This window comes from Pundamilia nyererei, unplaced genomic scaffold, assembly GCF_000239375.1.
Source record: "Pundamilia nyererei isolate P.nyererei 1_Seehausen unplaced genomic scaffold, PunNye1.0 scaffold00016, whole genome shotgun sequence".
Lineage (NCBI taxonomy): Eukaryota > Metazoa > Chordata > Actinopteri > Cichliformes > Cichlidae > Pundamilia > Pundamilia nyererei.
Window position 1 is genome coordinate 3,485,287 of NW_005187417.1, and position 17,279 is coordinate 3,502,565.

General features: G+C 37.8%; 1 protein-coding gene across 1 annotated transcript in view; it reads left to right on the top strand.

Moving 5' to 3' along the window:
- The window catches only part of cacna1bb (calcium channel, voltage-dependent, N type, alpha 1B subunit, b), a 233,897-nt gene that overhangs the window by 195,143 nt on the left and 21,475 nt on the right, over positions 1-17,279 (top strand). Inside the window, exons 34-41 of the mRNA XM_013908920.1 lie at positions 651-761; positions 2,420-2,503; positions 4,857-4,973; positions 5,702-5,767; positions 8,943-9,034; positions 9,158-9,308; positions 9,896-10,023; positions 13,003-13,099. Of these exons, the coding sequence (XP_013764374.1) occupies positions 651-761; positions 2,420-2,503; positions 4,857-4,973; positions 5,702-5,767; positions 8,943-9,034; positions 9,158-9,308; positions 9,896-10,023; positions 13,003-13,099 (846 nt within the window). The remainder of the gene's footprint in view (positions 1-650; positions 762-2,419; positions 2,504-4,856; positions 4,974-5,701; positions 5,768-8,942; positions 9,035-9,157; positions 9,309-9,895; positions 10,024-13,002; positions 13,100-17,279) is intronic.

Consider the following 17,279-nt stretch of genomic DNA (forward strand, 5'->3'; position numbering starts at 1 on the left):
CCCCCACCCACCCAAGATCCTGATTATATGGTGATATCATAGAGCAAATATAAACAGAACAGGACCATAAGAGGGTGATTAAAAAGGCATTTGAGAGGTGCACGACCTCATAGAGGAGATGGTTAGAATCTTGTTATGGGTTGAGTCCTGAAACGTTTTGTTCCCAGTGAGTTCTATATTCAAAACCAAGCAGCAGCAATAATTGATCATGTGCAGTCCTATTTTATCTCTATGATGCATGGCTAAAGAGGATTGTGGCGTCTTTATGGCAGTCTTGCATGAACTCTGCAGATACATACAATCCCATTTCAATGTCAGTGAAATCACATGCAGTTGCAATACAAGCCTTTTCTGATATGTAAGATGTTTAAAATTTAATAAGCCAGACCTGACAGATGCAGATGTCTCTGGTGGGTGGAAGCAGTCCAGAACAGAACAGGAGTGAATAAACATGAATAAAAAGGATCTGCAGTGTTTTGGTGTTGCGTTTACAGCTGTAGTTTTCAATATCATGTACAGAGGCTGTCTGATCCATGCATTAAGTGTGCAATAAATAACGGGAGTCAATTTTACACACATTTATTGTTAATATAATTAAAGATATTAAAGAGCAGATATTCAGTGTTTCGTGTTTCATCTTCTGCCCTCAGTTCTATGGCGCTCCAGATGTGTACGAGTCCATGCTGAAATACTTAAACATCGTCTTCACGGGCCTCTTCACACTCGAGTGCATCCTCAAAATTATTGCCTTCAATCCACTGGTGAGTTGTCTTTGTAAGTCTGTATACTGTGCTGTACTCTGCCAGCAGCTGTTGATGGTTTTGAAATGTTCCAGTTTACACTTAAAGGATTAAGTGATTTGGTTCTTCTAAAGGTTGAGTTGATTTCAAGGTATCTTTTAGTCAGTGACACAGTCTCACTTTAAGAAGACTGTATGGATCTTCTTAAAGTGCATTCATTTCAGAAAGAGGAAGAGTTAGCTAACAAAAAAAAACAAAAGAGGGAGATAAACAGAAGAGTGCACAAAGGAAATAAATCTCTCAATGTGGCGCCGTCTGGCCTCCAGCGAAGCATTTCATCTTAGGCTCTATTCCATTTGCGAGGCCCATTTATTAAATAGCTTTTCTCACACACCACTTACCTCCACCTGTTTAGCTGTTAAGCCCAGATGACTGCGCTCACATCTGCCATTATAAATGCTCTGCTGCCACTGTAGCTCTTCAAAAAGCAGCTGCAGGACCTGGCAGCAGCCTCTGCCCCCAGGAACAGGATGACTGACCAGTCTGAAGAGCCTCAGAAGTTATGCAAAAGATGTGCATTTAGCATTTATGTGTGTGAACGTGTGTAATGTAGGCACATATAAAGTTGATTTGTGTGCTCAGGGAGATGGCTAGTCTTTATTCTTTGAAGTGTACTCATTTGAATACTTTTTGTGTGCCTCAACTTTGTATCTGCGTCTGCATCTTTTTCATATCTAGATCTGTATTAAAATTTGCCCACATATTCGTGCACAGGAGACTCGTTCAAATGAGGCAGTGTAGGGGGAATGTTGCTGGAAAATGGATCATAGAATGTCTGCTTGGATTAGATGTCTTAGTATGAATTTGGGAAAATCACAGTGCTGCCAGTCTGGTCAGTTTATTAAAAAGATTAAATTAAATACATAAGAATAAAGGAATAGCTCAATAGTAATAATTTACGTAATCTATAATTAAACAGGTTTTTAAACTGGCATTAGAACTTGGTTTATTGTGGTTAGAGCAGGGAAAATTATATAATAGTCAACTTTGACATATCTATTAAAAGTTCAGTTATGGATTACAATTGTTCACATCTTTTGATAATCCTGAGCTCCCGATTTTTTATTATTATATTAAAGCTAAATTTAATATCTTATACCTTTGGACCATATTTAGAGTAGAGTGTGGTAAGTCGTCAGTTACATCTAAAAACTGAATGGAGTGCAATGGACAGATACCTCCTTATTAGTGCTAAGCATCAGGGTATTTTCATTTTGTACAATAAATATACACAAATATAACGCAGCACAAACATACGCATACACTGATCAGAATGGAGTGCCCATATTTACTTTACAAATGACACCACAAACAAACACACACACATCCACCTACACAAACGCATTCACATTCACCAGACAGGTCAACCCAGTTAGTTTCATGTTTTATGGTTTTCCATGACATGTGTAAATATTGTAATACTCTCAGTTTATGACTGTGAATGTGAACAAGAGCCAACTTGTAAAGCCCTTTGAATGAAGGCTCTACAGTCTTTCATTTGAATGTACACTTGAAAGGGTGGAAAGCGTTTTAAAAGCAGTTAGTTATGACGAAGACACTGTATAAAATCTTTAAAGGTTAACTATAACATCCACTTTTCTTCTTTCTCTTTCTTTTAGAACTACCTGAAAGAGCCCTGGAATGTGTTTGACTTTGTGACTGTGATTGGAAGCATTACAGACATTTTGTGCACAGAGATAAATGTAAGAGTTACATTTCTCATCGCATGCACCCATGGGTCACTTCCTACATGGGTACAAAAATTCAGTGCTTGCTCATAGCTGTAGGATCACAACGGCAAAGCAGCAAAGCAGCATGCTGTGACACAGGAAGCAGATTTAGTCCAATCAGGGAAACTGTTATCACAATAATGGACTAATCAAAGTTAATATTTTGCTACAGTGGAAGTGATTTACTCTGGGCATGCAAGCGTTCAAATACTGTTATTATGATTAATCTATTTTCTATTTTTTTTATATGTTTTTGTCTATAAAAAGCCAGAAAAAAAAGTTATGAAAAATACCCACCAAAGCAGCCTGGACTGTCAAAAACTCTGACAACCCAGACTGCTGATTTCACATTTTCTATTATTATTTTATTTTTTTGGGGGGGGTGTTGTTGTTCAAAGTTTGAAAGTCCGAAATATCACCAATTCCTCCCAACTGTCAATTACTCATTTAGTTGCTGTTCTGACTTTCGCTAAAATTTGAGCTGCTGTAGCATTAATTTGCATGTGTTTTTGCTTAATGTCAGAATTTTTTTTTTCCAGCTTCAAAATCATCAGTGTGGATGTCATGCTTTGCTGTACTCTTAGTCTCAGTCCTCGAATCAGCCAAACAAGTCCATAGAAAAAAATATGACATCATAAAAATCTATACATGAAGCAAGGGAAGCCACACGACTTGAACATTAAACATTACAGTCTTGAACATTTAGTTTCATATTTTTAATCACAGCAGATGCAAAGTATTTGTGCGGCTTGAGGACTGAGGCAGGATACTTTAGCTTTCTGTGTTGCAAAGTCAGCTTTTGTGTGACTTTCTCTTCCTGTGATCATTAGTCTTCTTCTCTGTTTCTCTCGCTGCTTTTCCCCCCACTGTTTTTCATCTTCTGCTGTGTCTTTCCTGGCGCCTGTGCCCTCACTCTGCCCCTTCTGTCACATCTGACACCTCTAGACGGTAAGTGGCTTTCCTTGTTGGCCACTGATTTTGTCAGTTCCCCCGTCACCGTGTGCTGTTCTCTTCCACGGCTTTAGTTTAAAGTGTCTAACTACACCTTGAATGTGAGATGATATAAATTAAGACCTTTTAAACCAATGTAGCATGAAATGTGTGCTTTAACAGTAATCAGACCTTCTACGGCAATTACTGTTACATAAGCCCTTAATGTGAAAATGTACAGTTCAGTCAGATCCACTACAGTGAAAAGAACGTTGTTATTTCCATCAGCAGTAATTTATATTTGGCAGCCTGGCGTTTTTCTGGCACCTTTCTGACCTTCCATGTGCATACAGCCAAAGGCTGTGAGAGCAGCAGCAAAGCTCCCTGTACAAAACAGTGGCAACAGACTTGACACTGATTCAGTGTGAAAAGGAGGTGCGAAGGTGGAGGTGGGTTGCAAAGCGGTTTTCAGATGTGCAGCTACTGTAGGCAGTAACTTAAATAGCGTACATTTGCTTTGGCTTTAACCAAAATCAGTTGATGTGCTTGGATTTGGGTTGAGCTATACTTCTTGGCCTGCCTTGTGTATGCTGTGTTCAGCTAATGTCATTTCATTCAGCTGGATCAGTTCTGAGCTACGAAAGGATCAATTAGGATTAGAGCTAATATAGTTTTGTACTTTCTAATTATTTTTTATTTTTATTTTATTTTGACAGTTTGTTTTTAATTCAGTTTAGTTTCAGTTAGTTTTAATTTCAGTTTTAGTTTATTATAATAACCTTGTTAATATTAGTTTGTCTGTATTGCTTCTAGGTTATATCAGATTTATCAGTGTATCATCCCACTGATCCATCCAAGTATCCATTTTTTTACTTGCTTAATCAGTTCAGGGTTGCAGGAGGACTGAAACCTATCCTAAAAGATCATAGGATGGATGTCTAAGAGAGTAGTGGTTAAAAGTCTTTGGCAACCCCTCATTTCTTTGTATTCTGCTTCCAGGGAGACAAACATTCTTGTCAGTTTTAAAAGTGGCTTTGAGCAATAGTTTTGCAACCTTTCTGGAGTTCTCTCACAGTTCTTCTTTTGACTTTGGCTACTCTGTCACGCATTTTTAGTCCTTGTAACTGATTTTTCAGGTTATTGATGCTAATTGTTATTTATTTATTTACTCTTTCTGCTATTAGATCAACTTGTACATGGTTAGTTTGGAGAACATTAAAATAGAGTTTTACTGTAAATCTCAGTACGCATTTTTTCCCTCTAGCAAAAACAAAACAAAAAAACCTGAAATCGTCTACAAAAATGTACTGCAGTATGCTACCAGCTTAATAAATTGTTAATAAAAATATCCTCAAATCTGTTACATAATAACAGATCATTTGTTTTTCTTTCCCAGAAAGAAAAAATCAACCTGAGTTTCCTGAGGCTGTTCAGAGCAGCTCGTCTCATCAAGCTTCTGCGACAAGGCTACACTATTCGCATCCTGCTGTGGACATTCGTTCAGTCGTTCAAGGTAAGGAAAAAACGGAGTAACATAGAAACATTATAAACATCTGAGTTAGAGTCTGAAGCATCTGTGTAAACTTGCAGAAAGAAACTGTAAATTTGGAAAGACACACGGGCTGGCAATCTGAGCCAGATTTATTTGCTCTTGCATGAAAGTACATCTCATACAATACAACTAGTGGAATAAAGGGCTCAAAAAACAGGCCTAGGCATGCTTTTTCCTGTTCAAATTGAACAAAATAGCTCTCAGCAGACAGCAGTTTAGATTTTCACACCGTGCCAGTTTTGTTCTCTAAATCCCCTGGGACAAGTTGAGTTAAATGTGGAGCGCTGGGGCCACAGCACAGGGAATTTATAGCAGCTTTAATGTCAGTGGTGAGAGCTTTTAAGCCCAATGAAAATGGACAGTAGCTTCAGAGTGTTAAAAGGTGGCTATTTAATTACAACAAATGTTCGCCGCCTTCTTGCAGCCATATAAATAGTTGGTTGAAAAGAATCAACCCAGCAGGTCAGGTTCGTTGCTCGGGTTCTTAAATAAATACTGTAAAATGTTAGAAGGGTGCTTGTTGCTCTGTAGAGAATCCGATTTATGAGTGTGTACGTGCATACAAACACAGAGGAAGAGATCAAAGAGGCGCTGTGCCCCATGTGTGTCTGGGTGTGTATAAAATGGATATTGTTGGTGCCATGCAGTATATGAGTGTGTTCAGACTGTATTCATGTGTATGCTTTCAGGCCCTGCCATATGTCTGCCTACTCATTGCCATGCTGTTCTTTATCTACGCCATCATAGGAATGCAGGTAAGTCATCATGTGCATAAAGCACATCTGAATTTCATGATTCGATGAAATATGCCTTCTGCAACGTGAAGATTTCCCAGTAGCCTATCAGTGAATGACCTGAGGAGGTGTGACTACACATTAGCTTGTGTTTAACTGGCATTTCACCATTTCTCTTAATTTGATGTCCAGTATAGTGATTGGCATAATTTTAACCAAATGCTCTGTATAAAAGATGGATGTATAGTAGCTACCAGGAATTTACCCGTTGGTTAGTGGATTCATTTTGTTTTATGGTCATTGCCATCTTGGTTTTTGAAGCCACAGTTGACTACATTTAGACCAGCGTGAATTTATCAGTCAGCAAGCCTGGTTAGCACTCATAGACTATATTGGGGAATCAGATACCATCTAATTAATGATAAGTGAAATACAAATTTAAAGCATTTCCTCCACTAAAACAGGTCCACAAACTTCCTAGACTGGCTTTTGGTGTAATTAACTGCACAGGAAGTAATTTTCAGAAATAGTTTATCTCACAGTGGGAAAATCCTTTTGTCACAGCAGTTAAAAACACACCAAACATATGATAAACACCTAAAATAAGTACATTGCAGCTTGATAAAACCAAATGTATAATTATTTTAACATGAAAAACTCCAAAAGCTCAAACCTCCAAAAAGAGAGCTCACTCGCTGAGCAGTATTTACTTTCAAGGGAAAAGTCTTGTATTTTATAGATATTAATTTTGCTTAGTTCGCTGCTTTTAAACTTGCTGTCAGAAGTTTCTAGTGCAATAAAAAAAAAGAAAAGTACAAATTCCAGGTTTTTCTTATTTACTCCGTTGAAAGCCATTTTAATCTACCTGACATATAGTAAATCTCCTTGTTTACTAAAATTCACTGAAATGTTTAATAAAAAAATATAAAGGGGAAAAAATTTTTTATCATAGTTTTTTTTTCTGTTGATTTATTTATTTTTAGTTATTTTAACATTATACATTAAACATTGAAATTGTTATGTATTTAAACAGTGACGCCATAGTATAGGAATGTGATTTTTATAATTTCCCTATAAAAACACTGTCAGTAAGAAACACAGTTTTAAATAGCTCTATATAGAATTATTATCATTTTGATGTTTAGATCAGTCTATTGACTGATCTAAGCAGGGGTCAGAGGTCAAATGTTACATGATATTTTAAATCTTTACACACCGCGCTTGTAAGAACTTTGTAAGAGCTTTTTGTCCATTTTTAACCAATAAATCATCAATCAGTAAATCATTCAAGTAAGTCATTAACCCCACTCTACACTTCTACAAAGTTTGATCTGAATTCATCCAAAACTTCACACGCGGTATCGTGTTTACAGACAGAATGACACGTGACCACTTTTGATGCTTCAAACCACTATTAAAAACCTCGTGGATGCAGGTGATGAGATTAAAACGACTCTTAACTGAAAATAAAACAATTGAATATTTCTAAGTCAACGAAGCAGAAGAAACAATAAAAAAACTTACTTCCTAAATGTTCCAAAAAGTTCAAAGCAAATACCAGCTGACATTCAAATGGCTCAGTGTAACAGTGTGGCAAACAGTGCAGTGCAATGAAGTGATGTCGTGTGTGCTACAGTAAGTGTTATGACAGCGCAGGGCTGAGATAACCTGTTAGCATGAGAGAACAGATGAATCTCTGCTAGACAGATGTTTGGAACTACGCAGAGTTTTTGCTTCTTTATTTCTGCTCTAAAGTTTGACGATTTGAAATACTTGCATGTGGAAGTCAGTCACAAGGAACATCAAGGAACTGCAGTTTGTAACACTTCAGCGTGACACTTCATTTTTCAGCCACTGACGCTGCAGCTTGAATATAATTGATTAATAGTCGTTGTTGACTGCAGACTAACAGAACTTCTGTGCTGGATAAATGCTACCTTCCCAGATGTTTCCTGTGTTCTTTAAATTTAATGCATTTTGTCATGTACAGCAACCACAAGAAAAATGTGTCTGGCATTGCTATATGACTGTTTTCTACACGTTTGATACAGTCCTGGTAAAGATATTACATTATAAACTTAAGCACAGACTAAATGTGTTTTCAGAGTGGATTATTCTTTATTTTTGAGGCAGCTGATATAAAGGATTCCAATATGTTTTTCCTGAAAAATTGGATGGACAAGATGCTACCTGCATAGGTGACTGCTATCACGGGTCTCCTGGGTGTAGCAGCTGGTGTTTATAGGTCAGCAGGATGGACTTGCCAAGAGGCAAATAAATATTTAAAAAAGGCCTCTGGGATGTTTTATTGGACTGACACCAGGATAACCATGAGTTATGACAGCTATCTACTCTCTTTGTGTCTGCCATTCAGTTCCAGTTCAGATCAGAAATGGTTTCCTGGAACGACATTTGCATTAAACTATGCTGACATAGCATAAACGAGTAATGCTTGAGATAAATTATAAGCCTGTATCTGCACAATGTATGCAATAAGTAGTTGCAATGCACGCAACATTACACAGTTAATGACAGATAACGCATATACACAAAGAAGGAAAATTAGCTCTAGCTTTATTGGCTTACAAAAGCAGTTTGTACAAGGCCACAATATAATTATATTTCATATTCAAATTACATCCATAAACCACTGTTTATGGCATCCATTAGTACCTATTATATTCAGTGAAGAAACTTAACAAAGACAGAAAGGTCCACACTGGGAATTATAAGTATACTGTTTATTGGCAGATTATAATTTAATGTGAAACACATTTTCAACATTTCTACAATGTGACAACAACTGGGGCATTTAATATAAATAATGCATTATATATACGGAAAAGAGAGGGACATAGTTTTACATGTAAGTCTTACATAGCAATGTCACAGGTCTGAACACAGCAACTCAGTGTAGGGCGGGAAATGTAAAATCTCCATCCAGCTGAGCCTTCTGCTGTGAAATCAGCCGAAGCCTCATGTGTTTATTTGACTTTGGGTTATAATTCATAAATCTCTTACCAAGTATATTTCTTACAGCTAATATTATAACACAGGTTTTTATAAAGGACCAGAGTAAGACTGAGAAAAAATGCTTTTCAACGACCTTGGTTTGTACTACAGGGGTTTCTTATAATTTAAATTATTGGGTTAAAAACAGTTCACATAATCTATAACACCTCCTTTGTTGCTGCAGGTGTTTGGTAACATTGAGCTGAATGAGGAGAACGCCATAAACCACCACAACAACTTCCAGACCTTTTTCCAGGCCTTGACCCTTCTCTTCAGGTAACCCTGCTTCCATGCTCTAATAGTTCTGGCAGCTCAGATAATCCAATGATTTTGGGTCAAACTAACTCAAGCACTCACATTCACTTTTCACTCCTGTATCTTTACTTGTGCATCTTTCAGGAGCGCAACAGGCGAGGCGTGGCATGAGATCATGCTAGCATGCCTCAGTAACCGGCCGTGCGATAAGCTCTCGGGAACTGCAGGAGACGAGTGTGGCAGTGACTTTGCCTATTTCTACTTTGTCTCCTTCATCTTCCTCTGCTCCTTTCTGGTAAATACCTCGTCCTACTGCGTGTTTTCATCGACATACGTTTTCCAGACGTTTAATGTTCTTATTCTGAAAGTCTCAGAAGAATGCTGCAAGTAACAGCGAGTTAAAGAGAACAATAGGAATTAAATGTAAATGAGGTGCTGCTGAGGAGACAAACCCCTGTAGACAACAGTCTGTTTAACTGCTTTTTATGCTCTTTTCATAAATCTAATTCAGTGACACAGACAAATACATTCATAGAACATTTTTTATAAGACCTGATTATTGCCTTTAATAGCCCAGTAGTGTTGCCAATATGAGGCAATAAAGTTGGTAGCAAAGCTAATTTTGAACTCTCCAATTTATACAGAGAATGGATAAAATTAAATGCATGCATAACAAAATGTTATCTAGTAATATAAATATGTGTTTTTTAATGAATGTGTAAAGCATCCCTTTAAAGAAGAATGCATAGGCTATATAATCACCACAGTACTGTGCAGTTTAAAAAAAAATAAAGTTTAGGTAATAGCTTAAATTAATACCAATGTTCCTATTAATCAACATGTATGCAATTTATTTCACTTTACTGTGATGTCATTTACCAGATGTTGAACCTCTTTGTTGCGGTCATCATGGACAATTTTGAGTACCTTACCAGGGACGCCTCCATCCTGGGGCCTCATCACCTTGATGAATTCATACGTGTGTGGGCAGAGTATGACCCTGCTGCTTGGTAGGAGCCTTTTCTGACTTTGCTACATTTTACTCCCCAGTGTTAGGAAGTGGTAAAGGTGGTTTTCATTTGAAAGGAAGCCAAGTTAGGAAGCAGAACAGTCTCAGATTGACTTCTGTGTCCCAGCTGGATAACTCTGAGCTTGAGCCCAGAGTTTGGGCTGAAGCTGGTGACAATCCCCTCTTTTGGTTGGACTGATGCATGCAAATCCAGAGTTCCACTCGGCGTCCACTCAGCTCTCCTCGCTGATAAGCTCCAAAGCGACTCAGTCTCTCACTGTGGTGTGAAGAGAGACTATTTCTAGCTATCCAGTTGGGGAATACAGGTTCATGCCACGACCCTCGCTGCTCTTTACACCAACCAGAAGCAGTTTACCTTTAATAAAACACTATAAAAGTTTTGAGTGAGACAGTAATCTGTCTCAGATTATGAAAGGCTCCTTAAATTAAGTTTTAACGAAAGCTTCACAGGAGCCTTGTCAGTGAGTCGGGACTCCAGGAGAGATGAGAAATATGAAATTATCATCACCTGACAGACATTACGGGGGAGGAAATATTATTTATTCCTTTGAATATAAATGAGCTGCTCTCAGAAGTGCCTACAGTAACATTCAGCTTATTCTCCACTGCTACAACTTCTCTTTATGTCAGTACATTTAAGGCTTATTGTTTTCAGCTTTTATCAAAATTGGTGAGATCCACCTCTCACCACCGGTTACGATATTCTGTATCCCTCCACAGTGAAACCAAGTTGGAAGTCCAGAGTCCAGCTTGTGGGGGAAATTTAAAATCAGGCTTTTGATTTCTATTGAAAAACTATGATCATCTTTAATGAAACATGTCACTATCAAAACACAATTCAACTACTTTTTGAACAAAAACAAAAATCTATACTCACTGAATTCCTGAAATTAAAACTGAACATCAGAATCGGGAGGAGAAGTGATACAGTGGGATGCAAAAGTTTGGGCAACCTTGTTAATAGTCATTATTTTCCTGTATAAATCGTTGGTTGTTACAATAAAAAATGTCAGTTAAATATATCATACAGGAGACACACACAGTGATTTTTAAGAAGTGAAATGAAGTTTATTGGCTTTACAGAAAGTGTGCAATACTTGGTTAAACAAAATCAGGCAGGTGCATAAATTTGGGCACCACAAAAACAGAAATGAAATCAATATTTAGTAGATCTGCCTTTTGCAGAAATTACAGCCTCTAAACGCTTCCTGTAGGTTCCAATGAGAGTCTGGATTGTGGTTGAAGGCATTTTGGACCATTCCTCTTTACAAAACATCTCTAGTTCATTCAGGTTTGGTGGCTTCTGAGCATGGACAGCTCTCTTTAACTCACACCAAAGATTTTCAATAATATTCAGGTCTGGGGACTGAGATTCCAGAACATTGTACTTGTTCCTCTGCATGAATGCCTTAGTGGATTTTGAGCAGTGTTTCAGGTCGTTGTCTTGTTGAAAGATCCAGCCCCGGCGCAGCTTCAGCTTTGTCACTGATTCCTGGACATTGGTCTCCAGAATCTGCTGATACTGAGTGGAATCCATGTGTCCCTCAACTTTGAAAAGATTCCCAGTTCCTGCACTGGCCACACAGCCCCACAGCATCATGGAACCACCACCATATTTTACTGTAGGTAGCAGGTGTTTTTCTTGGAATGCTGTGTTCGTTTTCCTCCATGCATAACGCCCCTTGGTATGCCCAAATAACTCAATTTTAGTTTCATCAGTCCACAGCACCTTATTCCAGAATGAAGCTGGCTTGTCCAAATCTCTGAGACAGCTTTCTTTCCTTCCCCTAAACCATGATGGTGAACAATCTTTGTCTTCAGGTCATTTGAGAGTTGTTTTGAGACCCCATGTTGCTACTCTTCAGAGAAAATTAAAAGAGGAGAGAAACTTACAATTGACCCCCTTAAATACTCTTTCTCATTATTGGATTCACCTGTGTATGTAGGTCAGGGGTCACTGAGCTTACCAAGCCGATTTGAGTTCCAATAATTAGTTCTAAAGGTTTTGGAATCAATAAAATGACAACAGTGCCCAAATTTATGCACCTGCCTGATTTTGTTTAACCAATTATTGCACACTTTCTGTAAATCCAATAAACTTCATTTCACCTCTTAAATATCACTGTGTGTGTCTCCTATATGATATATTTAACTGATATTTTTGTATTGTAACAACCAACGATTTATACAGGAAAATAATGACTATTAACAAGGTTGCCTAAACTTTTGCATCCCACTGTATAAGTCAATTTGAACATTGTTGTTGGTGCTAAAAATGCTGGTATTTCAGAAACTGTTGATCTCCTGGAATTTTCTCTCTCAACCATCTCTAGGTTTTGCAGAGAGCGGTCTGAGAAAGGGAGAACATCCAGTGAGTGGCAGTTGTCTGGGTGAAAACAGCTTGTTGACGCCAGAGCTCAGAGAGAATAGTTAGATTGGGTCAAACTGATAGAAAAGCAACAGTAACTCAGATAACCACTTGTCACAACCAGTATGAAGAATATATGTTATGCAGAAGATCTTCCCTGTTGGGAACACAGGAGAACCTTGAAGAGATGGGCTACAGCAGCAGTAGACCACACTGGATGCCACTTCTGTCAGTTATCAGTTCACACAGGCTCACCAAAATTGGACAACAGAATATCATAACTAATAAGCAGCCAATAAGTGTATATAGTTGTACTGACAAATTTGTAGCACCAGCAGCTTACAGAATTTATGCCACATTGCACATTTTTAATTCTCCCCCCCCCCCAAAAAAAAAATCCACTGATGTATAAAAAAGAGAAGTGTAAAACAAACTGAACAATGAAGATCCTGTGCTGTATTTGTTTTTCTTCTAACTGCCTCTTCTTGACAGTTATTCGTTAATGTCCACTGACTGATAATAGATCAATATGAATAGATAAAATGGAATAACCTTTAATCTAACCTCTCGAATATGTCTCATCTCTTTCAGCGGGAGAATATGCTATCGGGATATGTACAAATTGTTGCATTTTATCTCGCCTCCTCTGGGCCTGGGGAAGAAGTGCCCCAGCAGGGTGGCTTATAAGGTTTGCCCTCCCCCACAGTCCTTTTGTTTTTTAAGGGACTGTGATGGTTTCAGACTGTCAGTGTCTCTTCTCATTCACTGGGGTGCCAGAGAATGACCTGAACACACATGCATACAAATGCTCATCGATCCTCCACTAACCAGCCGGCAGGTAACCATGGCGAGTGCAGGAAACAACGCAGCATGTCAGCCTCAAACGGAAGGCATCAGATGCCATGTCTAAGATATTTTCCTGCTTCTAAACACAGGAGTGAAAGAAGAGTGACGACGAGAGCATTGTGTGCTTTGTTTCCACTTTGGTTACTGCTGTTGTCTCTTAGCATGCAGAAAAAGAGTGCATGTTAAAGGAATACTCCACTGAACATCTCGTTTTTGATTCATAAGCACCAACTTAAGAGGTGAAACTGAAAAATTTAAAGTTTTAGATCAGACACATTCATAGATGTTAAGTTTCATGGCACCTAAGGAGCCCTGGACGTCATCAAAACTGTTGATTTCAAATTTAAAATCAATTTTGAAATGTTCTAGTACCCATTTACTCTTGGCTGCATAAATGACATTAAGCTCACGAAAAACTGTCAGACTTTATCTAACAACTTGCTAATAAATTTGAACTGTTAACTATAAATTTAGCCAATTATTCTAGCTAGCTATTGCTATTAATTGCTATTAGTGCTATCTAGCAATTATCTGTTAATAGGTAGAGCCATCTGTTCTGCTTAGGTGACAATTATTTATTTAAATTCATATATTTAACGTAATGTTTCATTTCTCTCATTTGCAAACAATTTCCATCTCTATAGTTTCTATCCATAGTTTTAGGTAATCATGTCCAATTTTTCATTAATAACCTTATTTAGCTATTTTAACCTTATGTTTATCTTATACATGTCTCATCTAACAATTAATCTTTTTTATCTGTAAAAGATTATTTAGCTAAGATGTTTTATTTTCAGTTTACATACTTTTAGCTACCAATAGCAACTGCTGGCAATGTTTTTAGTGAAAATGTTTTTAATTACTTTTTGATCATTTTTTAAAATCTGTTTAAATAATTTATGCATTTATTTTGGTAGTCCATAACAGCTGCTTATCCATTACTCTTTGGTATCTTCATAGTTGGTGCTATTCAGTTGATTTGTGCACACATGAACACAATAGTTGTGCTCAGGCAGATCAAAACCATAGAAACACTAAAACCCTTGGATTGTCCCCTCCCAAATGCACTCTAGAGACGTTCTGTTATGGTGAGAACGTGGCCTGACCTCGATCTGACTCAACTACCAGGTGTATGCTACAGGTTTGAGCTAAACGCTGTAGCTACATAACCATAAATGTATGTATCATGTGATACAGCAGAGTAGCTGGGTCAACTGAGTCAGACTGGAGTAATCCAGCTCTAGGTATGAGAACATCTTAACTCTTCCACTACACTTGTTTATTTTTTAAGACTAGTTTAGTAAATCTCTTCACGTGCGCCCTGGCTACTGCAGAAATACACCCTGTCAACTGTTTGTACCGCTGGTAATGGCCGCTTCAGATTATGATTTATAGGTAATATATTACATTTACCCAGAATTATGGAAAAGAAGAAAGGAAGTACACCAAACTATTCTTATAAATGTCTTCATGTACTTCTGCATTTATTTAAATAATATAATATAATGTCATTGCAGCTTTTGTAAAGTAGCCTTCAAACTTTCTACATTCGCCTTTTAAAAATTTGTTACAGGCAGTAATATTTACTTGAAACAGATTGTTTTTTCAAGGAGTATTCCTTTAAAGAAAAATGTACTCAGATTTGTTAAAGCATACCTTCCACTGGGAACCTTTCATCTTTGTACAGGCAATCCTCTGGATCATCCTCCCCTCCTTCCTTCTCTGGAATCCATTCCTGAATCTGTAAATTCAACTAGGATGGCATTCCTGGTCATCATATCCTGGAAATCTTATTAACAAGGATTTCTGTGTTTCCTCTCCCTTCTCTTTTTTTTTTTTTTTTGGTTTGGCCACTTTCTGTTATAACTTCCCATTCTTCTTTTACCACTCCACCTCCTCACCTGGGGAAACTTCATCCTTCCTTCCATGGTCTCCTACCAACCTTTCCCTGACAAGTGGCCGCATAGCTTACCGGGATATGTACGAGATGCTTCGGGACATATCCCCTCCACTAGGTTTGGGAAAGAAATGTCCGCCCCGAGTCGCCTATAAGGTAGAATCGCATCTTCCTCCTTCCTTATCCCTTCTTCCTGCAGCCACCGCAGGTTGCCTGTGCTCACCTGTCAAACATCTTCAGGCTTCTGTCAGTGTGTCAAAGCTGATATCTTCTGGCCTGCTGTTCTGATGTTCTTTCTGTGTACTTGTGTGGCTCTCTTGTCCTGTTCTGTGAGGGTTTTCTGTGCATTTTGTTCGTCTGCTCTAGAGGGCCAGGCAACAGTAATAAATAGAAATCAGGGAGATGAGGAAAAGCATCATATTCACAAATTCTCCATTGGAAAATAGGAGGTATTGGTTATTAAAATGGCATCAGCATCAACTAAAATGTGTTTTTTTTCTGTTTGATAGTTAAACCTGTCGTTACTTTCTATGTTGACACCACATTATGTATTCTGCAACTCCACAGAGCTTTTGCTTATTGTTTTGGTTTTATGGCTGTCTTGGCACCCCTGTTTCCAGCAGCAGGTTGCTGTTTTCAGCGAACACGCTCTGCTAAATCCACTGTACACCATCTGCCAAGCACCAATTAACAGAAAAATAAAGATAGCGACTAGCTTGTGAGGAAAGAACATCTAGCCATTTGGATGAGACATTTTTCTCAAGGATTAGTGGAGACTGAACACCATTTAAGAACTTAATGCATGCCATTCTGTGATTTGGTCAAGTAGCAAGTAACAGACAACCTGTAGGATAATCCAGCTGTGGGTCATCTGCATCTGGAAATGTTTGGTTTAAAAGAAAAAAGGGGTGCAAAGATCCACACAAACACTCAGTGAATAAGAGAACGGGTTGTTCCCCAGACAATTATTTTGTTACTTTGGAAATACTGTTGATGTCTGTAAGATCAAGAAAATACCTTTAAAGATATACCCCACAGATAAATGGTAAAAAAAAACCAACCTGGTGTTTTGATTATCTGCCAGGTTTCCAAAAGGTCTTAAGGGATGACAACATCCAGATAAATCACCATTAAATTAGATTTCTTTTCCTGATGGCTTTGGTGAAATCCGGTTGACACTTTATGTTCATATAGAGAAAATTGTACCAGATTTGGTGATTTGTTAAACCATAGCCTCTTCACTCAGCACGCGAGCTTTGTGCTTTGCGCTGTAGCACAGGAACAGAGCGGGAGGGAGAGAGAAAGAGAGCCAGGGAGAACAACGTCACATTAGAAAGGTATAGTGATCATCCACAACTATTTTCAGTTGCAGATGATAAAGGATTCAGAAAGTCAGTCAGGCAGGCCCATATGACAGAGAATATGCATGTTCTTTTTGTTTTCATTTTATAATTTATATTTAATTGTGTTGTGGTTTGCAGTGTTTTATGTTGTTTCACTTTAAATTTGTTTAAAAGGAAAAAGCTGAAAATTTAAATAGTTAAAAGTTGAAATCTGAATAGCTGGTTTTTGTATTATATGATTTATTTATTACATTTTATGTGGAGTGAATAAATAAAAGTATATTTATGGTGGCCCCTAGAGACAAAGCACGTACGAACTCCAAAACACGTAAAAACTCAAAACATGTACAAAAGACAACAGAAGAAAACAGAAGTGCTCCAGGATGCTGGGCACAGTGTTGAGCTTTTGTTACCTAGTGGCTACACAAGCCAGCAAGTACCAACGACCGGATTTGGTGTGTGGTAATAACAGGTGAATGAATTTTTTTTTTTAAATTATTTGAATATATATGAGTGCTTGTGTATAAATACACAAACAATACACACATGCTTTCAATTATGTCATTTAAGTGATCTAGTAGCTCTGTTTTGAAGTTCAGTTAACGCTAGAAATGTGTTTTGGAGTTTGTACATGTTTTGTCTCTAGGGGCCACCGCATATATTTATATATAAACATTAGGGGTGCAACGATACACAAAATTCACGGTTCGGTTCGGTTTGATACTTTGGTGTCACGGTTCGATATTTTTTCGATACAAAAAAAATGTTCATGCCTTTTTAAT